Source organism: Meleagris gallopavo, chromosome 4 (genome assembly GCF_000146605.3).
Source record: "Meleagris gallopavo isolate NT-WF06-2002-E0010 breed Aviagen turkey brand Nicholas breeding stock chromosome 4, Turkey_5.1, whole genome shotgun sequence".
NCBI lineage: Eukaryota > Metazoa > Chordata > Aves > Galliformes > Phasianidae > Meleagris > Meleagris gallopavo.
The window spans coordinates 12237030-12261059 of record NC_015014.2 but is presented as its reverse complement, the minus strand read 5'-3'; the positions used below and the strand labels follow the sequence as shown (position 1 = coordinate 12261059).

At 34.3% G+C, this 24030-nt stretch overlaps 1 protein-coding gene across 1 annotated transcript in view; it reads left to right on the top strand.

Annotated features, from left to right (window-relative positions):
* IQCM (IQ motif containing M) overlaps positions 1 to 24030 on the top strand; it is a 77145-nt gene that overhangs the window by 50103 nt on the left and 3012 nt on the right. The window contains exons 8-10 of the mRNA XM_031553253.1: positions 8331 to 8422; positions 17044 to 17111; positions 22567 to 22756. Of these exons, the coding sequence (XP_031409113.1) occupies positions 8331 to 8422; positions 17044 to 17111; positions 22567 to 22756 (350 nt within the window). The remainder of the gene's footprint in view (positions 1 to 8330; positions 8423 to 17043; positions 17112 to 22566; positions 22757 to 24030) is intronic.

Genomic DNA, 24030 nt, shown 5'->3' with positions numbered 1-24030 from the left:
TCTTGTATAAGAAAGCTGACAGATTTTTCTGTCAAAAAAAGGAAAAAAACTGCTGTCTGATGAAATTGCGATGATTTTTAGATTTCATTGTAAGTATCTTTTTAGTCATGTGCTCCTGAAATGGTGGAGTTATTGGTAATTAACACGAGGTATAATTTCAAGTTATCTAACACCATTTTTCTTGGTGGTTTACTTCCATCTTACTATGGGAAACTATGAACTGGTTATTTTTTTTTTCCTTGATTCAATAGAGTTCATGGTCACATCAGGGAAAAAATCCCAACATACTTGTTTAATAACAAAGATACAAGAATCTGATGGTGCTTTTTTTTTCATGGGAAAGTGCGTGAAACATCATTTCATTTCATAAAGAAGAGTGTTAGCTGGAAATAAGGGTTGAAGGAAGGAAAGGAGAAAAACACCTATAGTGCTGCAAATTAACAGTGACTTTTCAAATGGAGATTGAATCTTAAAATAAAAAAGGTGAGAAGATTTCACATGACCTTTATGAAAGATACTCACACAATACATTGCTTAGGCACTTTGATATTTGTTGATACAATCAAAGGCTTTTAAGAGCTAATTAGAAATAGCAGAATTTTGAAGTGTTTGTAAAAATCAGATCAGTTTGCAGCAATGATGAAATAACTTCTGCTCTCCTGACCACAGCTGTGGTTGTTTGAATTACAGTCTTTATTCTTTCCTCTGTTTCTTCTGCCCTAGTATTATTTCTTTTTTTTTTTTCTTTTTTCTTTTTTTTTTTTCATTATAGCTTAGTAGAAAAGCTTTACTGGTTGGAACAGGATTCGGTTTTGGGAATGCAGCTTTGTATGTATTTCTAAAGGTTTTATAGGCAATATAGGCTATATTTTTAGCAGTCTTCTCACATGCCTATTAAATACAGGGCTGAACAATTGTAATTATTGAACTAATGCCAAGGTCTCAAAGTAGGAACATTCACTTCAGTGAAAAGCTGCTGTGAAAGTCCATTTGAAAAATAACCCATGGTGATGAGATGGAGAAGGAGGGAGGGAAACTGCAGTTTAAAGTGTAGTTTATTTTTTTTTTAAGAGGAAACATAATCTGTTCATGTGTATACTTGACTCTTTTTCCTGTTGCTTTTTCACTTCAGTAAATTAGGCCCAAGGAAGTTCCTCGAGCGCAGAATCTGAGTTCTTTAATGGAAAGGTTTATATGAGTGATGTAAAGAATGGCTATGAAGTTAAGTATCACTGAGTGTTTGGAAATAAGCGGATGTAGAAAGAAATGAAAGAGGAAGATGAACTTGTAGGTTTAGGATGAGGGGATTAAACAAAAGACTTCCAAGGTGCAAAAGGAGAGATCTTATGAGGTGTTAATAGAGACACAATATAATTTCTCCAAGTTTTAGGGATGTTTTCCATCAATGTTCCTAAGTCAGTGCAATGCTAATGAAGCGCCCCCTAAGATACTCAGATGTGTACTGGTATAACTTATATTTTATTCACTGTGAAATTGTTTATCTAATATTACTGTGATGAATGTGAAGTGTTGTAGAAGCATGTTTTCATTATTTGCAAGCACTAATTGTATACTGCAATGGAAAACTGTTCTTTTTTTCCTCATGGCATATTGTGCTCCTTCTAGACTGTTACAAAATAAGAGCTTAGGATTTTAAGGTTTTCCTTTTTTCTTTTTTTTTTTGTTGTGTGTGTGTAAATGGAAGTTTTCTTGAGAAAGTATAGATTTTTTTTTTAAAGAGTTTCTTTCTTGCTGAAAAGCATATTTTTGTTATCCTCTTAGGATTTTTCTGTGCTTAAGAAGCCCAAAACATTTTGTAGATTGCAGAAGGAATTAGTGAAGGAAACAAAGAGAAAAAGGAGTGTTTCCTTTTCTCTTAAAATATCATGAGTAAATATGACAGGACATTTGTCACTGATATTACTCATTTATTCTAACAATTTGCATAATTCACATTTTGTCTTTCTTATAGTATACTGTAACATACAACAGAGCTCAACCTCTTCCAGATCTTTCTGTGACATGCTAAAACATTCTCAAGCATCTGAAGACAGGTCCAGTGCTTGGTAACTGGACTGCTTTGTAGCTCTTCGTCATCTAGTGCTTAAGTAGTGAAATAAAATTTATCTCATACACACGTGTGTGCATGCAAAAACAATTTCTCTCTACATTTGCAAATCCTCTACGGGAACCCTATTTTGTAAGTACCATTCAGACTGAAGACATCATTCTTGCCCCTGGTGAGATCTGAGTAAGCTAACTAAGCGGCTGAACTGGGTGAATGATATTCTGATATGATATGTACTTGAACGAGGTTTTAAGATTTCTAATGCACGGAAATATAGCTGATGTGACTGTCATTTAGTGTAAACAGTTAATATGCTCTATATGCTCTGGGCTGGATAAATAGACAAGCACATGCAATCTTGATTCTTCAAACTATTGACTATTAATGGCTACTACCAAGCTTGATTTTGAAGTTTAGAAAGGATGTGTAATATCTTCCTTTTTTTTTTTTTTGACCAAATGTAAAAGGCAATCTGAATTGGTTATGAATTGAAATATACTTTGAAAAGAAAATAACACATCTTTAAGTAAAAGTGATTTTACTATAACTTTAGCATGAACCCACTAAGTTGCAGTATATGTCAGCCTTACCACATTTTATCAGTTTTTGTGAAGCAGAGAGCACAATTATAGAAAGTTCAGCATACAGAGGCAATGTTTATTTCAAGTGCTTAATGCATGAAGATGTTTTCAACCTGAATTGGCAAAAATATTTTGCACAAAGTGTGCAACAATGCAACTATCTTTTCTAAACAGAACAAGGTTGTTCTTTTCACTTCTTAAATCATCTTTAGCAGTTCTTAGAAATGTTATTTATTAAATGCCAAGCTAATCAGTTGTAATATCGACTATGAAAGCAGACTTTCTGTACTTGCAGAAGTTTTTCCTTTTTATTTACAGTCTGTCTGGTACTTTTTTGATAAGCAAATTGATGTTTTTTGCAAAGACAGTAAATTATTTGTGAAATAGATAGCTTTGTTTAGACTGTAGAAGGATGTTTCCTGGTACTTTAATGAAAGGAAATGAAGAATATATTCCTTTTAAACAACCATTTTTTAAAACACCTGGCTGTGTTACATGACAGATGAATTCTAGCAAATAACCTTTGTCTGGCGGGGACCAATACCACTTCTGTGGGGAAGAGAGGATTGATTCTACCTACAAAATGTTGCATTGGGTGAGGTCTATCCCAAAGATGTGTACAGACTAAGGGAAGAACGCATTGAGAGCTGCCCTGCAGAGAAGGACTTGGAACTCCTGTTCTTTGAAAAGCTTGACACAAATCAACAGCGTGCTTTTACAGGCTGGAAAAAACCAAATGCATCTTGGTCTGCATCAAAAGAGAGGTGGCCTGTAGGGAAAGGGAGGAGATTGTCCCCTTTTATTCTGTCCATACGAGGCCCCACTAGAAATACTGCATCCAGACCTGCCCCCAGACCTTGGGCTTTCAACGCAAAAGAGACGTGGAGCTGTTGGAGTGAGTTCAGAAGAGGCCACAGAGATGATCAGAGGGCTGATGCCCTCACAGCAGGTGGGTTGGAACAAGATGATCTTTAAGATCCCTTCCAGGTTCTATGATTCTACTTACAGTTGCTGATGCTATTGACACCAAAGGTGTAATTACTGCAAATTCAATAGCTATTTCTATACTCTGAAGAATTGCATCTTACATTGGCCATTTGGCACTGGAATTATATTTCCAGTAGTAGCTCTGATATTAGGAAGAGTAACAATCCTGCTTTTGTTGAGGAAAAGAGTTTAGCTGGAAGAAAATGATTTTCATTGTTACAATGTTTTGTCTACACTGACAAGGCAATCAGTAAAAAAGAAAGTTATGAATCAGTAGGAATGTAAGAAATGAACTTAGAATTTCTATAATCGCCAGACTACAAAAACAGAATTCTTGCATTTAGAAAACCTTAACAAGCTCTGAAGTAACTTAAATATATGTCTGCAACTGAAAATAAAGATGAGTGCAATAGTGGTGTGTTGGTTAAGTCTAATTTACATGGTTAAATATAGGGTAAAAATGCAGTAAATCAAACGGGCTAGCATAGGTTGAAAGTTGAAATGCTAAGTGATAGAGGATGAAAGAGCTTGAGAATAGAAATAATAATTTTTGAAATATGATAGCTCTAGTATGTATATGTGAGCAGAGGTGGCTCTCATTTTGTGAAGTGGCATTATCCATGTCAAAATAGGCAAGGAAATGTATTCTCAAAATAGAATAAAACCAGAGGCTAAAAAGTCAGACTTCAGTAATGTTGTGCCATGTAAAAATGCAGTCTGAGTCCTGGACATTTTAGGAAATCCCATCAGGTTTTAATTGTTCTATTGATCTGCATGGAAGTTAAGTTCTTAGATTGCTCAGAATCCCAGAAGGCAATTGAATTTTTGTTTGATTTTAAAGTTGATCTCAAAGAAACTATATGTCAAGGAAAAAGCTATCCAGCAAACATTTTCAGATTACTTTTTGAAAACAAAAGTGGCTTCCAACAGATAAATTACAAGATGTTGTAAATTTTAATAAATTTTTATAAATTTTCACAAGAATATCGTAATTCTATTTTAGTGTCAGTCATCAGAGACATACAGAAAATATTTATTTTTATAAATGTTAAATAAATATAAATATAAAATATATTTTATATGTAGTAAATATATAAAATATATAATAAATATGAAATACATATTTTTTTTTGCTATGAAAGTTTATTTAAAATAAAAGTAAGGGAAGTTGCAATCTAGACAGGGAACAGAATCTCACATTTGTTGCACTGATGAGCCACAACTTCTTTATACTAACCTGTCAGTGTAAAATATATCAGAATAGATACAAACTTCAGTATGAACTTCATGCGTTCTAGACTGCTTTACATTTCCATATTCTGGCCATCATTTTTTCCTGTTCACTCTGAAAGCACTTAGCATCTGACTTCATGGACACAACTGGAATTCTTCAAATAGTTCTCTAGCACTATCTACCATCCTTCATTTGAGTTATATGTATATTTAGCCAATGAACTTCTAATCATGTCTATCATATCTAATCACTTCTAATAATAAACTTCTAATTTTATCATCTACCTAATACTTGCTTGTAAGCACTATAGTTTAAAATGAGACGTATTTTACTGGAGAGTAGCTAGCTCTGAGTTTTCATTAACTTCCTCCTCTTCCTTCCAACATTGATTTCTGAATTAAAAGAGGAACTGGGAAGAAGTGCTTTTGGGAGAAGCTTTGTTTAAACTCTGGCTTTTCTCACCTGTTTATTGGATCACACAGATACATATATCACAATCTTCCTACAATAATTTTTGACTTTTAAAGGGCCCATGGAAGTTAAAAGTCCTCCTGTCTGACCTTACTGAAACAGTCTTTGTGGGAACAGACTAGGAAAAAGTGCATGAGATCAAAATGGTCATGATCTAATTCAGAAGTGTTACTTGGGAAAGTATAATGACCAGGAATTTGTGCATTTCTTTCTTTCTTTCTTTCTTTTTCTTTTCTTTTTTTTTTTAAACTGAGTTTTGAAACACTGGTCCCTGGAATTGCAAAATGATGTGTACCTATTTTTTCTCACTTTGTTGTTGTTGTTGTTGTTGTTTGTTTGTTAATGCTGATACTTATTAAATTCTCAGGCTCCAAGGACGTGGTTTTGTGGGTAACAGAAAATCACTTTTCTGAGCTATTTGAGTAAACTAGGTAACAGAGATCCCCAGCACATTCCAACATCTTTGCATTAGGATATTGCATGTGGTAACTACAGAATTTCTTTATCTTTCTTACCAAGCTATATTAGGTATTCTTCATATATGTCTTCATTCAGTAGATGAGGGATTGATAAAAAGACATGTAATAAGCAATGCTCTGCAGTATTTCCATGATGGCTGACATTTCTAGAAGTAGCTCAAATAACTGAACTTTACATTGGATTCCACTCTTTAGGCATTCATGGAGAGAGTCAGAAGCTGTAAAATCCAATCCACTAATAAAAATGTGCTTAACCAATTTTATAAAAGTTGTAAAAGAAAGAGCTGTATCTTAAAATCCTGTTTCCTGTTGCAAGTATGGGCTAAATAGTGTTTAGCTGCATGTTTTCTAAAGGTACACTGTGCCTGCTCAATCAAATACAGAGCACCAAATTTGCTGTTTTTTCTTTTGCAGTCTAACAGGTCACTTAATCTTAAGTAATTTAGCATTTAGTAAACTCACCTCTCCTGGGAGCAGCCAAGAGACTATTTCATTTCCCTGCAGGAATACCAGTTATGTTAGAGAGAATGACGGGTCTAGACGGCAGAAGTTACAGGAAGTATCTGAAAAAACAGAAAAATGGATGAACATGACCTGAGTCTTAACCATTTGTAGCACAGCTTTTTTAGTTTTCATTCCCTAGTGCTTTTGATTTTTTTCCATCAGGAATACATAATGAAATTACAGAATTTTTGTTTTGGATAGAAGTATAAGCTCCTGTGTCAGTAAATGTAATCATTGTGACCTGTAGAATAAAAGAATACATATTATTTAGTTAATGATGAATATTAACAGTTGTGCAGTCCCAGTCACAGCATTCCAAAAAACACGTGACAGAACAAAAATGGTCCTCCTACAGTCCTCCCATGGACAAAATTTATTAGGAAATAGTTTCAGAAAAGATGATTATGCTACAGAAAGGGAATGGTCAAACAGGTATGCATGTCTCAGGCATGCTAAGTAGTAATGAAAAAATTGATCAAGGAATTCCATCTTCATCTGCTCCTTTCAGTGAAGAGCTGCTTCACGAAAAATAACTCATAGTAACAAGGGATGGAGATGGAGGAAAACAAAAGGGATTTTTGAGCAATAAAGTAAAAATTCATACTTTTCAAAAACTGTAATTACTTTTTGAGATTGTTTTTTCAAGTAAATTATTGATACAAAAATGTAAACCAGCAAGAATAGCCAGAGTCTTTATTGATTATGGCACTAAAAAGTGCGAGTTAGGTTAAACTTCATATTTGAAAGTTCATCAACATAGGAGGAGGAGGAGACTGCAGATGTTTCTGTACCTATTTACATTTAAAATTTTCTTGTAAGCGATTAAAGTGCACTGTTTTTGGAGAACGAGGCCTGGACAAAAACAATGTTGATTCTTTTTAGTGTGTCTGCCCTATTTTGATGTGAATAATAGGCAAAACTTGCATGCTTAAGATTTTTATTTCACTAGCCAAATTTTATTTGGTTTTTCTGAAATGATCTAATCTACTGAGGTATCTTTGATCTCCCTAATACTGTAGTGCACTCACTGAAATCAAGGTTGTGTTTTCTTCTAAAGAGCAGAAAATTCTTTCACTGTGTCAGTATCAAAATTACCGTGATACAGGTTAACCATTCTACCATTTCGAATTTGTGTTCTTTTGTACAGAACATAACAATTGCTAACGTGTGATGGAAGTACTGCTTACAGTTGTACATTTGTATAAAAAAATGTAAGATTTATTTTTGAGAACTTGATAGCTAAGTAATTTATTTTACAATGTAATCTGGAAACTCATGACTAAGTAATGCATGCTTTTTTTCATTAAATGAAGTTGTATTGTGGGAAGGAATTCAGCATACTTGAAGATGATAGGGATAGTTTTCTTAGAAAAGTAATGCATGTGTTCTTTACTATTAGGAATGTTTTAAAGAAATAATCATATTAGAGTAAGAACTACGTTGTGATTTGGCACAAGATATACGCATCTCACTGACTTTGGTGGAGTTGCAGTTAGATGAAATCAGGCTGGCTCTTTAAAAAGCAGCTCTGTTCCCATTTTCAGCCTTAATCTGAAAAGAGCATACAAGTTAGGTAATTTTCAGGACGCAAAAGAAGAGGAGGTTTTACGGCCAACATTGCAGCTAACAGCTTTAAGAGAGGAACAGGAAGCCATGCTAATTCTTTCCATGAGAAGGTGAATGGAAGAATGTAGAGCTTCTTTCATGCCTTTCTATGCAGGCTATCTAGATAAAATGAGACTTTCAGTTTTTCCTTTGAAAATACTGAAAGGACTGCATTAAAAGCTATGCAATGAGATGCTGATTTTGCTCACTGATCCACAAAATGAGCATGATAATATTTGAAATGTGTTTTGGAAACTCTTGACTCAACCCATATGAGATAGATATCAATTCCAGTTTCACAATTTGAAACTAGAAATTCAGTAACTTAAATGCAAATAAATAATGTGATGTAATTTAGATAAATGATACATTTTTCAAAACCACATAAATCTTCTCAACAGGTAAAGCATACTGGGACTGGAGAGGCGTGGTTGCACCAATTCCCGTGAAGGAGGATGATCAGACGAGTCAAAAACATGTGAGACTGAAGAAGGTATGTAAAGTGACTGAGTGTTGGTGAGGATAGATCATCTCTGTGTGCATTACAGATTAGAAATATTTTAATAAAAAACTTCACTTTCTACATGAGAATTTATAGTCTAGATGGTATTATCAAACCATGGTAACAAAGCTCATAGTTGGAGCAGTAGCCAAGTTTTTGGACCAAAACATAACTAGCTTAGTAGGTATTCTTCAATTATTATGAGAACCATGCTCAACCAATTACCGTGGACAAACTAGTTTTTCACAGGTTTCCAGAATTTACGTCATCATGGAATGGCTATCATTGTTTTGCATATTTGATATTTACAGTGCAATCCAAAGGTGTAAGCTTTTTCCTAACGGCTATTAAGGCTGAAATTATTTGACCCAACCTCATGAAATGTAGTGTGGTAACTGTGTAGCTAAAATTACCATGCCTTTATAGTAATTTTAACAAGTGTTTCTTAAAAATATTTGAACACTTCAAAGATGACTGATTCTCAAATTTTTATAGTTACAAATGGTTATGTCCATAAATAAATAAATGTGTATTTAATTTTTGTAAGTGTATAGTGACATGAAGTCGCTGTATGGTTTTGAGTTACAAAAATTAAATGTTAAATATACTGTGAGGTAGCATGCAGCTATTGGATATAGATTCCATACTTACATTTTTATCTTTGACCTTATAAGTTATGGCTTGGGTTGTAAATATATTTTAGGCTGCTGGAAAACCCTTGTGAGGTCTGAAAGGCAAGCAACAACAGTGGAAGGTTTCCTTTTTCTTTAAATGTTTCTTTTGTTCTTAAAAAGCAAACTCTGCCTATGAATAAAGAGAATGTAGGAGATGAGAGGAGGTTTGATGACTTAAATTGAGTCAGACAGAATTCTGGGTAGTGGCAGTTGAAATTTTATCACCTCTTGATCTGGGAGATGTTATCCCTAAAAGCAGCATATAATTATAGCTGCTTTTAAATGATTCATCCTCCGATAAATATAGTTGGATAATTGTTCTCTGTATTCTTTGGAAAGCACTGTGAACATAGGCTTTGTATAAACATGAACTTTTATTTCTTTACTGTAATTCAGTCCTATTTGTAAACTGTCTCAGTTAATTCATGAAATGAGAGTGACTTTGAACAGATAAATTTTTATCTGAAAAATCCAGGACTTTCCTGCTGAAGGCGACTGTACTATTTAGATATACAAGATATTAAACACTGTTTTTTACCTAGTTATTATTATTTCTTTCTTTAAACACTTAGTACTTCCTTGGGAGAACAGCTCTAGTCTCTTTTTGTGCTTAGAAACCTTAATCAGCTTTCACCCTAAATTTAGGGATGGCTAGTTTGTACTGATTTTGTATCATGCCAACATTGTCATTTGGTGTTACAGTTCTGCTCCCTTCTTGACTTGCACGCCCACTCCTGCCTGAATCAATTGTGTCCACTGTCAGACTTTATCACTCTGGACTGAAAAAGGTCAAAATACTTCGTTTCCTCTCATCTGAGACACACTTCATTGCACTGATTATTCTAGCAGCCATTTCTCCGCACTTAATGTAGTCAGTGCTTGAATGCTGAGTGACTATACATGCACATGATAGCATGGGTTTCTAAGCATATTAAACATCTCATGTATGTATTTTGGGGATTCCTCATTCTCTGTCTTAAACTGTGTTTTACAAGTGAGTTTTTGGAAGTTAGCCACAAAATGGTGCTTGGTATTGTTTCTTCTTGTTTGAAAACTTTACTAGGAAGTATGGTAGTCTAAAGATCTCTTAGATGATATTGATCCATAAAGACACAGAGTTTAGAAATTAGTTTGCAATATTGAATAGAGTTATTGAATGTAATAAGCCTTGGGAGGACTATTTTGGTAATATTTCATTATATATTTTGCTAAACGGCACTAAATGGTGAGAATGATACAAGATGACAGGGACAGTGGCAGCATGTCTCTAGAAGTAATTCAATGAAAATACTGTATTCTGAAGTCTATTGCCAATATTAATGGCATGCTTAAGGATATTTAATCTCAGGTACAAGCTTAGATTGATGGTGACTAAAAGCTAAATGTAAGTTTACCTGTTATATGTGGTTATCAACATTGTAGTTCAGCCTTAAGAGGCTAACGGGAGTTCCAACAATTACAATGACTTAAATTTATGTTAAGGTCATTTTAGCTATGCTGAAAACAATCGTATTAGAAGGAAACAAGGCTGACTACAGTGTAGTACTTAATGAAAATATTCTTATTCCAGCAGGATTAAGCCACCATTTCTTCTACAAGGAGCAAATGACTGATAAATATACCCTGCCTACAGGCAAACCCTGAAACTCTCCAGCTGGAGTGTTTTCCTCCAGAAATGAGTTTCAATGGTATTTTTGTCAAGAAGAATTTCTCAAGGCCTAGAATGTCTGCTATGGGGAGAAAATGAGAAAGACAAAAATGCTTACTCACTCTTGAAACCAAACTTACAAAGGGTTTATTTGGGTAGGCTGAAGTTGAAAATGACTGTGCTGTTCATTCAGGGCATTCTGTTTTATGTGACTTTCCAGCAACCTAACTGAATCCATAGCCACTGCACCAGACTCTTGATTTTGTTTTACAACTGAACAAAACTAAGCTACAAAATCTTGAAATGTTGTGATATCGTGAGTGAGCCTGCAGTGAACTCATGATCCAAAGACATAATGGTACTCTTTTTTTTTTGTGTGTGTGTAGATAACATGGCTAGGATGTCTCCTCCATGGAGGCATCGATGATAGGCCTTCAATACCAATGCAGTTAGGTTGTTCTTATAACTGATTCTGAAGGATATCCTTTCTGTTCTATTAACTTCAAGTCAATTTTCTATTTACAATAGCTGTACTGCTGGTAGGTGAGTTACCAAGTTTACTTAGATGCTTCATAGCATTTATATGTGATGAAATCAGCTGTAGTACCCAATCTAGCAAGAAGAAAAGCTATTAAAATATAGACAAGAAGTGAGGAAGAAAGACTAGAAAGCATGTCATGCACAGACATATTTGTTACTCAACATTTCACATGAATGAAGATGTTTCAGATTATTTGCATGTCTGACTGTATTTTATTTAATGAGAAGAGGCAACATAGATTGCTATGTCTTATGAATCTGGTAAAACAGTGACAGTGCTCAGAAAGTGCCTGAAGCTCTGCTTGTCTATGTACAAGCATTTGTTGTTTCTTTAAAGTGGCTTTTATGTATTCTCTGATAAATAAAACCAGTAAGAGTAGTTCATTAAACTTTAAGATATGCTTAATAAAATCTTTTCCAAAAAGGTGCATGAGAAAGGAAGGGTTGCAGATAAGGTATAACCACGCCAGAAAATGTGTTTTTTAGTTATTGATTTGTTTTCTTTGGTAAGGGGATATAATGGTGATGTTTTAAGTACTGAGATAGCTTGGTTTGCTTGTGATTTTCACTTTACTACAGTTTTGCACTCTACCTAAAACAAGAGACAGTTATTTAAATCTGAAGCTCTTTCAAAGCTAGCTGTGAATTAGCTTGAATTATGATTCAAGGCTGATAAAGAGTTCTACTGCTTATCATGCAGAGTGGTTCCACAGTTCAAATTCACCAGTTTAGACAAGAGATCATAATAATCTGAATTGAACAAAATGTGAAACATCTTTTTCCACTCTATGATCTCTGATTTAAAATAGAGTGATCAGCTTCTGTTCTTCTTATTGATGAATGACGCAAGGTTTAATGTTCCAGCATGCTACTATAGCTGTTTTTTCTGGGCTACCTGGTGGGCTTGCCAGAAACTCTTTGTACATAGTCCAAAACATCATCTTTAATGCACTTTCTCTTCATTCTTAAGATTAACCTTAACCATACTGTCTGTTCAATAGTTACAACCATTAAGTACTGTGACAGTTCTGTATCATGCCAATCAAAATCAATTCATTATTTCCTCATGTTACATCACCTGTCTGTATTTCTCTATTGCCTCTTTTGATTTTTTTTACTGCAATTGGTAACTGTCTGGGCTAATGATTACTCTATATCAGTGTTCATCATCATGGGGCACTGAAATCAATACTAAGGTCTTGATTTTCTATGGCATGGTACCTAACACTGGCTATAATAAATAAGGTAGATCTTTTCTCTGGTTGCAACCTAGCCACCTCTTCCAGTGTTTCATACAATTCTCTTCAACATCTTCTGAGATGCTGTGATCTATGGTTTCATTTCTAATGTTTATTTTTGTGTGTGGTTTTTTATTTTTATTTTTTTTATTATTGGCACAGAAGACTTGAAAGGCTTTTCAGTCATCAGAACCACAAATTTTAGAATGCTGCATTTCAGCTTCTCCTTAGTTACAAAGCTACTAGAAATGTTACTGATGTTTAAATTATTTTTCATGCTTTTTGTGGCTTAATGAAATGATTATATCCATATCTATCCTGTTCTACTAAGAAGACTGGTACTATTCTGACATTGTTCATGTTCTCCATGTAAAAGAGGGAGCAGACAAACAGAACTAGAGTCAAATAAACTAGTTTGCTACTCCAGTTCTGGAGTAGGTTTCCAGGCAGACGTTATTCTTAAATAAAAGTTACTTTTATTCCAGAATAATTATTCCTCTCACAAAACAGCATCATCTCTGAGACAAAGCTGAGACTTCTAACACTTGGTAAGTTTATCTCTGAATTCCTGCTGTGCAGATGGCACAGTGGGCTGGGGAGCAGCAGGACCGGGAAGCAACAGAGAAGTTGGCAGGTTGGTGAAGAAGATAACAGGTGGCTTGTGAAGTGGAAGCAAGGTCTTTATTGCAGGCCACACTTGTCTCAGGCAGAATAAAACTTTGAATTCATAAGAGTGAGGCAGCCTCAGACGAAAGCATGAACAAGCTGCTGGGCCACTGTCTTAGTTTCAACTGGGATGGAATTTTTTTTCTTTATCTAGTATGATAGTTAAGTTTTGGTTTGTTAGGAGAAAAATAATTGATATAAACAAACTGATGCTTATAGTTGGTGCTAAGCAGTGTTGTATAGAGTCAAGGCCGTTCTCAGTGAAGGGCCCAAGGAGACTGGTGGGCACAGTATCAGGACATCTGATTTAAACTGGCCTGAGGTGTATTCCATACCGTATGACATCATGCAGAAGGAATTCTGAAGGGAGTGGGAGTTCATCTTGCTCTATTTGCTCACTAGGGGCTAGCTAGGCATCAGCCTGTGGGTGGTGAGCAATTGCTTGTGCATTCCTTATTATGTACATTCATATAAATATATATTCTTAACAGTTATATCTTTTCTCTGTCTTAATAAATAGTTTTACCTCAACATACAAGTTCTATTTTTTTTTTTTTTTTAATTTCCCTCCCCCTCTCCCACTGGGAGAGGGAGGGAGTACATGATTGTGTGGTGCTTCACCTCTTGCTGGGTTAAACCTCGACAATCACATACTGGAGACTTCAAAGATAGTTTGGGAAGTAAAGGAAAGGAACTGAACTTTTGGATGGCCCCAGGAAGAAATGGGAAATCTAGAGGGAGTAATGGTTGCTTGAAAGATGTCTGCATGCTGAGAAGGTGGACTAGCACAAACAGAGGATTGTAGAAGGAAAACATTATTTGCAGTCTTCAAATGAAACAGGCTTTCCTTTTTTTTTTTTTCCCTCCTCACAGCAACCTTATCAGAGTACAGATTGCTGCAATAGCCAATTAAATTCCTTCTGCAGTTGGGAGATGGGAGGCTGAACTCGATTGACAAGTGGCTCATCATAATGTGAAGTGAGAACAGCTCCCTCCGATTCAAACACGTGCTTCACTGCACTGTCTTGTGTGGAAGATTCTGAGAAGATAAAGCCATTTGATTCCTTTGTTGTAGCAGTGTATCAAATATCATGGCAAGTGCAGATTGCAAAGAAAACCTCTGTGTATATTTCTCATCTATTTTTCAGGGATTGATGACATGATTTTCCTTACAGTTAAAAGGGCACATACTTCAAACTAAGTGGCGAACTTACTTTAAGAAAGTAATGTAAGATATATCATACTTTAAAATGAATACTTAAGAAAGTAAGGTGAAAAATAGCTTTCTCCCTGCTTCATTAGGTTTTGTAGGTAGCAGACTGCAGATCAAAGGTTATCTTTTAAACTGTCCATTTTTGAAATAAGCAATGTTTACATATGTTTGATAGTTGATTTTTTTTATATCAAATATATTTGGAGATCTGGTCCTGGCAAATCCTTATAATGTATTCAGTAGTGTGTTAATTTCCTTTATCAGCATTACATACCAATAAGCACAACTGGAGAACCCAAGAATAGCTCGGATGATGTCTTGTAGCATTAGGTAAATCTCATGTTCATTACTAAGATATATTTGAAGCAACTTAGAAAGTCATCAGGTATATATTTTGCACTGAATTAGGACATTTATACTCAGAAATGTGCAAAATCACTTTATTGTTGTACATTTGCCCAGAAATTCATTTTTGGAGAACGGCTCTTGAGGTCTCATGCAGATAGTATTGTATCTCACTTCTCTGTCCGCTTTTTTTCTCTTACTTTCTTCTAAGTAGCTGGTATTAACACTCAGACTGTATAAAATTATCAATTCACATCTCAATTGCACAAGAAGTTTAGTTTCATCTTCATATTAAGTCGTTGATGGTGGCTTTATTAGACATTGTCTTGATATTACACAACATGAAGTAAAAGGTAGGCTACTGCCATTATACACTTCATATGCTGGGCAGAGTTTCCAAATGAATGAATGGAGCTGATAAAATGATGAGTATTAACCAGTCTAGATCTGGAAGGAATAATTTTAGGACTCAGATTCTTAGGTAAAAACAGATGTGAAAACCAAAATATGGTAAAATAGTATGAAAACCAATTGAACTCACCAAGGCTGCTCAGTAATAACAGACAGCTTCTTAAATAAATGACCGAAGAACCAAATAACTATAAAAATCAGAAATTAAATAAGGCTATTCCTGATAATGTGCATTCATTTTCATTCTCTCTGGAGATAATAGTTAATTGATGGATGATAATCAAACAAAATCAAAGGGTGTACAGAGCCAGGCCTTCTTTCTACGATAGCATTTACTTGAAATGTAGTGGCTTTGTTAAAAAAAAAAAATAATAAAAAACTTCTAGCATTTGGGTAACCAATACCTCAGTGGTTGAAATCTGCAATACAAGTCTGTGCACTGAACTTAAAACTGTAACTCTTGGATTAAAGAATGGTAATCAGTGTCTTGCATTTAGGCTCCGTGTGTAGACTTGCTAAATATCATTCTTGAAAAAATGGTTAAGATATACTTAATGCATTGCCAGCATTAATTTAGCACATACTAGTAAGATTTTTTGAACTAAATCATATTTTGTCTTTTGCTTATCAAAATTTTCTTGTGACTGGAAAATTAATGAAAATATTTGGTGCAGGGAAGTACTCTAAAAGTGTATATCTGGATTTGCTCTCTAAATTTGACATTTTAACACAGTTCAGAATTTAGAATTATTAGGATTAGTTTTCTCAAATTCACTCATCACTAAATGGACTCTAAAATATAGTTGGAGGTTGTCCATTGGAAGAGAAACAGCTTAGGTGTGAACAGGAAACATCTTCATGCCTGTGTGTCTTGAGACAGATAGCACTGTGGAGAGAGGCTGCAGTTAGGAGTTAGTGACAATTAATGACAGAAGCCAAGCAGATCAGGCCAGAAGAAGAATCAGAGGAAGTGTTATCCCATGAGCTTGGAGAATAGCATGACTATGAACTGGTCTGAGATAACAGGAGTGGAGCAGTGTAGAACCTAAGGTTGTAGATAATAGGCAAGGCTAGTAAACAGTTACACATGAGACTCTAGTTTCAGTAAAAGAGATTAGGGACCATGATGTAGCCAAGAGTGTGTGGGATGGCAGCATGGAATCAATAGGACTTGTCTGTGAGTTGGATAGGTGCGAATCCCCTGTCCTTAACTGACAGGGAGATTCCTGATATCATCTGTAGTACCGATAATCTATTTGGAATATACTAAGAACATAAACATTCATGTAGCTGGCTGCTGATCAGGGCATAGTTCTTACTGCATCCCTATTGCGTGCATATCTTAATGTTGCATGCCAATCAGACTGTCCTAAAAAGAAAAGGTGTCTGAAAGGTAAAGAGTGAGACTGGCAGACATCATTATTTTTTTTATCAGCCTTTCCTCTGCTTTCACGATTTTATTGCAACTCAGTTACCTTTTAGTTAGATCTCGTGATACTGAATCTCAATGGGTTGTGAAAACAGTATGTGATATTCATAATCAGTAAATAAAGCATAAAAATGTATATGAGAAAAGCCATATTTCATACATAGAGAAGGACAACTGAGATGGATTATAGTTACGTTATTCCATTATATGCTGTTTTTTTCTTTTACCAGAGGACGTATCCTTTTTAAGAGTTAGCCAGAGCAGAAATACAGCACAACAAATACTAACCAAACTCATCTACACAAGTGGTTCTATAAGGAAAAATATTTTGTATTTGTGTTTTCTTATTGATTAAATAAGATAATGCTAGAATTAGAACCAAAGGTAGATAAACAGAGAGTACCTATCATATAATTCACTAGATCTTTCATCTTTTCTGTCTTTTCAGGTAGACTTCCAAACCAACAAAAAGAAATGTGCTGCATTGGGTGGTAAACTAGAAAGGAAAAAATTGAGGTGCTTTTTTTTTTTGCTATTAATATTTTGTTAAAATGGCAGATGAAACTGACTTGTTTTCAAATGTATTTTCCAATGTTTTTTCTTATTGAAATTCAAATTCATATTTAAACTGACAAAGGAATTAGGAAGCATGAATGGCTCTTAGTCATGCATTTACATTATTTCCAATAGAATCTACAGATTTGCAATGTCATTAAGTTGCAAAACCTCAGCATGATGATTCTAGGTGTGGTTCACATGGTCTGATGAACCAGATCTTTTTTTTAATATCGCTGTGTCCACTGAGTACTGGGCAAACTCTAGTACCAACCTACACGATCAACTAAATTGAGCTCAGTAATGTTGTAAACTGTCTTCAGCTGAAAGTTAAAGCTGTTGTGTCTGTCATTACAGCTTCTCTTTATGCATCCATGTTGTTTTACTGTCATATTTTGTCTTCTGTGAACATCCTGAGTGAATAATTTGGGATATGTCTTTGAATTTAAGCAGTGTTTCATCATCTTTCCTATTTATGTCTGCAAGAATTGTAATTAGTTGGTCATCAAAATTCTAGTCAGCCATACATTGATTATGTATATGCATATCTTCCGATTTTATTTGTATAGTGATAATTTCTGGATTAGGAACATACTGACACTTGTGAGTAATCACTGGGCTCCCGTTCAGCATTCTATCTGTATTCAGCAAAACACTTAAGCATTTGCTTAATTTTCAGCTTTAGCTCAGGTAAGCATACAATTGCCTCCATTCCAATTCAGCATGGCATTTTAAGTATATGCCTAACTTCAGGCATATCCTAAAATTGTACTAAAGCTAAAATCAAACACATCATTAAGTGTTTTCATGAATATGGATAGCTGCTGTATTAGGTTTGATGAGATTAATCCTGGCCATTAAGTGACAGGAAATGCCTGGCCATAATTTCATTATGTTTCTACAGACAGGAAAAGTGGGGCAATATATCTGTGTGCCCAAATTTTTAATGCTGTGCTGTGTACAGTTAAAGGTTTTTGTGAACTTCTCCTAACCATTAAAGAAAACTGTACCAGGAGGAAATCAAGACTTCATTCTCAGTCTTTCATTGGATTCAGAATGGTCAATAACAGTGTGTTTCATTCTTGAAAAACATTTCAGATAATGTATCTAAATGTGATTGAAATTACAAGTTAGAATGAGAGGACAATTGGCTACACAAACTTAGAAAGGAAATGAGTAAACTGTACACAAGCGGTGAGGATGTTATAGTGTATAGCATGTTTCTTACAGTTTTGTTTTAGTTTTGATACTGAAAGATTTTATTCACGTCAATAGCCTTGGTTTCAATCCTTTTTCACTTTTTTTGCTTCAACATCTACAGTTCTGCGCTATTTATGTGCAGAGCTCTTTGCATTTTTTATTTCAGATCATCTCCTATTGCAGTTCATGAAGTCTTTCAACAGTAGGCTGTTAATCCTCTGCCGATTAATATGATTTCAGCGATAATCCTTTCATTTGTTGAATTTTTAAGACGTATAATCATTAAAGAATGTGCTTGACAGATTTTCCATTAGAGAAATACAATGAAGGTGGTATGTGTTCAATGTACGTCGGTAGCACTTCATGTTGCTCATTTATAAAATTAATTTTGCAGATGAAGCAAGTAAGTCTAGAGTTAGTAACTGGTCTTTTCCCTTTGATATTACCTTTGAAATTCTTTTAAAGAATTAGTTATTCGGGGAATTTCAGACCAACCAGTGTTAGAAGATCTGTTTGAAAACTCTTTTCACAACTCCATTGTTAGTTTTCTCCTGGAATAAGGGTCAGCTTGAGTTCTATCCTGATAATTCAAAACATCAAATTATTATGTGGAAAAAGAACAGGATATAGTTTAGTATGTGAAATTTGCCTTCAGTTAGGCCATAGAATGTAAATATACAGGAGTTATTCCAACTCCTTGCATGAGTCTTATTCATATAATTAAGTTAAATATGTGACTGAAATACTCTTCCGAAGGTGAAAAGGAAGGCTTCAATTGTCTCATAAAAATGGCACACACAAGTCTCCTGTTATTAGAGATTTTTGTTTGCTGTTGATTGCCAGCTCACTCTACATAACTATAGTTTTCATACAATTCTTTACTTTTTTTTGTCTTGTCTTTCCTCTGATATTACCTGAATTCACCTATGTCTCATTTTCCTGCTCTTTTATTCGCATTGATGAAACAAAAAGCAAGAAGAGAAGGTATAGGTATTCAGACAGTTAACAGGCGTGGCCTATCATTACTAGGCTGAAATTTCATATTTGTGTACTGAGGACTCGGATACTTCAAGCAGAAGAGGGAAGAAGCAGACACCACAAACCTTTAGGAAAATCAGGTCCTGAACTTGGCAAATCTTTAGCTGATTTTGTCACATATTTGCAGCTTTAAAATGATTTGGCCTTTGCAACAGCCAAAATAAGTGTCCTTTAATCACTTCCAACCTATTAACAGATGGGCAAACAGCTTTTATAAATGGGGCATAAAAAATACTCCAGTATCAGCCAAAACTAATTAGTAGCAATTTTATCTGAACTGCAATTTATAAGTGATGGAAATATATATTAATGTAAAGAAACTGATGGTTTGATAGAAATTCCTCTTCAAATATCATGCCTGGTATTTGTTCTGACCTAGAATGTTCTAAACACTCTTTAAATAAAAACACTTTTTTTTCTCATCTAGCTATTTTCTTCCAATAAAGCAACAAATTTGGTCATAAAAGAGCTCATTTAGAAGTAGTGTAACTGATAGAAATTGCATTAAGCAAGTGGTAGTTTAGTAAGTGTCTTTTGTTATATATATGTAAGTGAAAGGACAGTGTAACTTGTATACAACATTAACTGAAGTTAATCTTTAAAAAAAGTACACAGTACCAATACAAGACATTATTTATACACCAGTGCCAGATTATATTAAATACATCTTTACACTGCACTATTAATCAGCATATGTAAATTGCATGAAATTAAATTGTGAGATGATAGAAAAATTGCCATATACATAATTCAGTAGGAAGATCCAGTCAATGCACTGCCATCAGTTCTGCAGAATGAATTTGATTTTACATATACATTTGTAGTGCAGGCAGCTGCTGTACCTAAGTGAAGACTTGAATGTATGCTTGGTATTTCAAACAAGCACTTGTCCTTATCTTCCGTATTTTTTTGTTATTATGATTTTAAAAAGACCAAGCAGTTGCAGACTCAGAATTGTTCTGACATGCATTTTCAAAAAAAGAGTTAATTTCATATTTGCTGATGTTAGACTTTCTTTCCTTACATTTGAGTACTCTGTCTTCCACAGACAACCTACCTCTCCTTACCAACTTCTGTAGTGATTTGAGGGCTTTCTTAAAAAATCAAACTGTATCTAAAATACAAATCTGATGGCAGTTCCAGGAAAAGTTCTCAAATTTTTCTTCCTGTAAGTTAACAGAATGGGACCTGCCCTCTCACGTAGATAATCATTTCTGATAACCTTTTTCTCAAAATTTGGAAAAACAAAACAAAACAAAACAAAAAAACAAAACCCACAATAGAAATATTGTGTGCATGTATCTGATAAATCAGGTACTTCTTTTCTTGTGCATCTGACATCATGATTTCCCTGACCTTTGAAGACAGTGGATCTGATCTGTTCTGTAGTGTTGCCCTTGGATATCCTAATGCTTGACACAGAAAATAAGCATTACCTGCAAACTGGCTAGACTTGTCTAGAAATGGCCATGGAAATGAGTCCACTCATGGTATCCCCTGCGCAACTCAAGAAACTGCAATTTCTCTGAAACTTTGCAAGCAAGTTGAAATGTTGCACTCTGTTATAATTTCTGGGAAAAATAATCAATATTGTTGGTATAGGGCTGAGTTAAGCTGATAGATGAATTTTTTGTTCACTCTGAGAAGATATAGAGGGTGTATCAGGTTGTGAGTGGTGAGATTGTGGTCCCACACTGGGAAGTTATATGAAATACCTGGAAGTTTTTTTAGACCATGGAGAGACCAAGATTTATGGGATGGATTTTTCTCTATGGCACAAACTGGAATGATGAATAAGTGCAAATGATACTTTTTAATTATAAAAAGATGGTCTGATTAAAAGTCTTGCAGGCTTTTGGCTAGAAGGAGAAAGTGCTGCAGAACACCAGAAAATACCTAGTTTGGAATTCATCATCTAAGCTATTTCTATAAAAACAAAATAAATATCCAGTCAAGGAAGTAAAATCGCAAGATTTTGAGTAACACTCACATTTCTGTATCTCAAGCATTTTTATCTGATTAACACCTTGCTTAATTTACACCAGGCACCAAAAAACATTTTCCCAAGAAATTATATTTCAAGCAGATTGGTTTAGTCTTGGCATAATCTGGATGTATTAAGTAAAACTGCAATTAACTTTACAATATATAGTTACTTATAACCTTAACTATAAAAATGACTGTTTCCTTGAGAAAAAAAAGAAAATCTCTGTATGTGTAAGATGAGAAAAAAATCCTCAACTATATTTCAGTTTACATTTCTGCCAGTTACACAGCTTCAAATGCAAAATCTAATGCTTTGATTAACCACTTTAGAGAATTCACTTCTTGTTTTTTTTTTTTTGTCTGTTTTTAATTAAGACAGAATTGATATATTTTTGGGTTTAAGTATGATTTTTTTTATTAATTTCTCTGTGACAAAAACATATACAGTTCAGGTTATTGAATATCTCCTAGGGTCTGGTGTTTCTGCTATCTTATTTTGAAAGGAAAAACTCCAATACAGCCTTTCTTTGTATTTTCTTATGAAAAGGATTGACTTTAATACATTTCTATGTTCTTGCAATTTTTTTTTCTTTTTTTTAATTTAATGGAAAATTTCCTGACTAGTTTCCCGACATATTAATAAAAGCTATGAAAGTTAGCATTCAAATAGAAGGGATACTTAAGGGTTTCAGAGTGTCTGTCTACTGGAGATATTATATCCTTTGTAAGAAATAAATAAATAAACAAACAAATAAATAACAATTTTTTTTTTTTAGCCTGACTGAAAGTCATTACTTCAGAAAAGTGGTTTTCACATTAGATATGATTTTTGCATATTCCTGGGATGGATGGAAAAAGCTGTATGACTGAATAGAAATTGAAAATATTAAAAATGTTTTAAATAGTAACTTAATCCTTATCGTTTACAAAAACATGGGAATTCAGCAAATCTATGCATCTGTAACAAAATATTCATCAAATAGATTTGGATGGTTATTCTGTAATTGGAAATGGTAAATCGCCATCAGTTTCATTTCAGTCTTTTCAATATATTCATGTAAGTGAAAGGTTTGTATGTGATTTTGTAGTTATTTTAAGTACAAACTGAAATTTGTGTATTAGAATTTTGATTCATATTTCAAAAATTTTTCTACCAAACTGAAAAACAAATGTTCTGTACTTTAATTTCTAGTGATAAATGCCTTTCCCTTCAAACGCAGAAGAAGCTAAAGAAGAATGTAACTCACTCAGAAGTCTTTGAAGCTGTTTGTGATAGTAAAAAGCATCCTAGGAATAGAGAAGAACTTAAAGCAGTCATTTGCATTCAAAGATATGTGAGAGGGTGGCTTGTACGTAGGGCATACAAGAGAGTAAAGATTAAGGTAATGTTTTGATTTTTTAATCCATGTACTGATTAAATTCTAGTCGTGTAAGAATTATTACTATTTGGCAATGGAAAAAAAAACCTGTGCTCAGCTAGTTTGTCTGCCATCGCTCTTCTGCACCTTCAAGGTCGGAGGTAATTCACTGATAGTGATTTCTCTGCTGGAACCTGTTTCTATCACTTGATTGTAAGAATTCTCTCCATTATTTTTAGAAGAGAATAGCCTGTGTGACCTATGATTCTTTTGCCTTTAAATACTCTTGTTATATATGCGTATTGTATTGTTAATTAAAGGACTTGCAGTTTTTGAGGTAAACAAGCTATGGATAGCAGACTGTTACTGCACTCTTCTTCATCCAACTCTGTTTTATGCTCGAACTACTGAACAAAAAGCATGGATTCTACACTATAATTACTGTTCTTGTTTTTCTGTAAGTATTGCTAAATGAAATGTCATTTCCTGAGAAATGATATAACACCAATGCCACAATACACACTTCTGATTTCAATCTCAGAGTTCATATCAAATTAGAAGAGCTTATGCGTATTGCAGGTTAGGTGCTTGTGGATGCTGCACAACTTCAGTTAAGATATCATTTTTCTAGTGATGTCTAAGCCCCTTGTATCAGAAGCATGCCATAAGAAAACTTGTATCTCATTGAAGTAAGTGGGTCAATAGGAACTGAGTCATTCATTAGACTATCTATTTTATTAGTTTTCCAGAATCCTAAAATAGATAGTAAAAATTAGGTCATATTATTTGGTAATCATCAACCTTTAAAAATATTCCTTCACTTTATATACAGGAGGAGAAGTAGTTTTTGCTGCTGATATAATTAACAATGAGGCAAAACTACGTGTCTTGATATCTACTTCTGGGCTGCAGGAGACAAATATGTATTTTTCCTCCTATGACATACTTTTAATCAAAAAACAAATGTTGAACATGAAGTTTCTCACCTTGTTCACTGTTCTACTTTTCCTCTGCTGAGATACAGAACCTTGCTCTTCCACCCAGACTCTGCAGATAGTATTTCCTATTTTACACAGTTCCTGACCTACTTATGTAATTTGGAATAAAATGTGTTCATCCAAAAATAGTTTTATCCAATAGTTTTACCTAGTCAGCTCTGGAATGGACTATTTTGTATCAGCTCTGTGGAGTAATTGTTTTCACACATCTGTCCAAGTGTTTACAGCAGTGGAATTTATTCTTGTTTTCTTTTAAGCTTTTCTTTTATGCTGCACACCTCTCAGTTCCATCTCATCTGT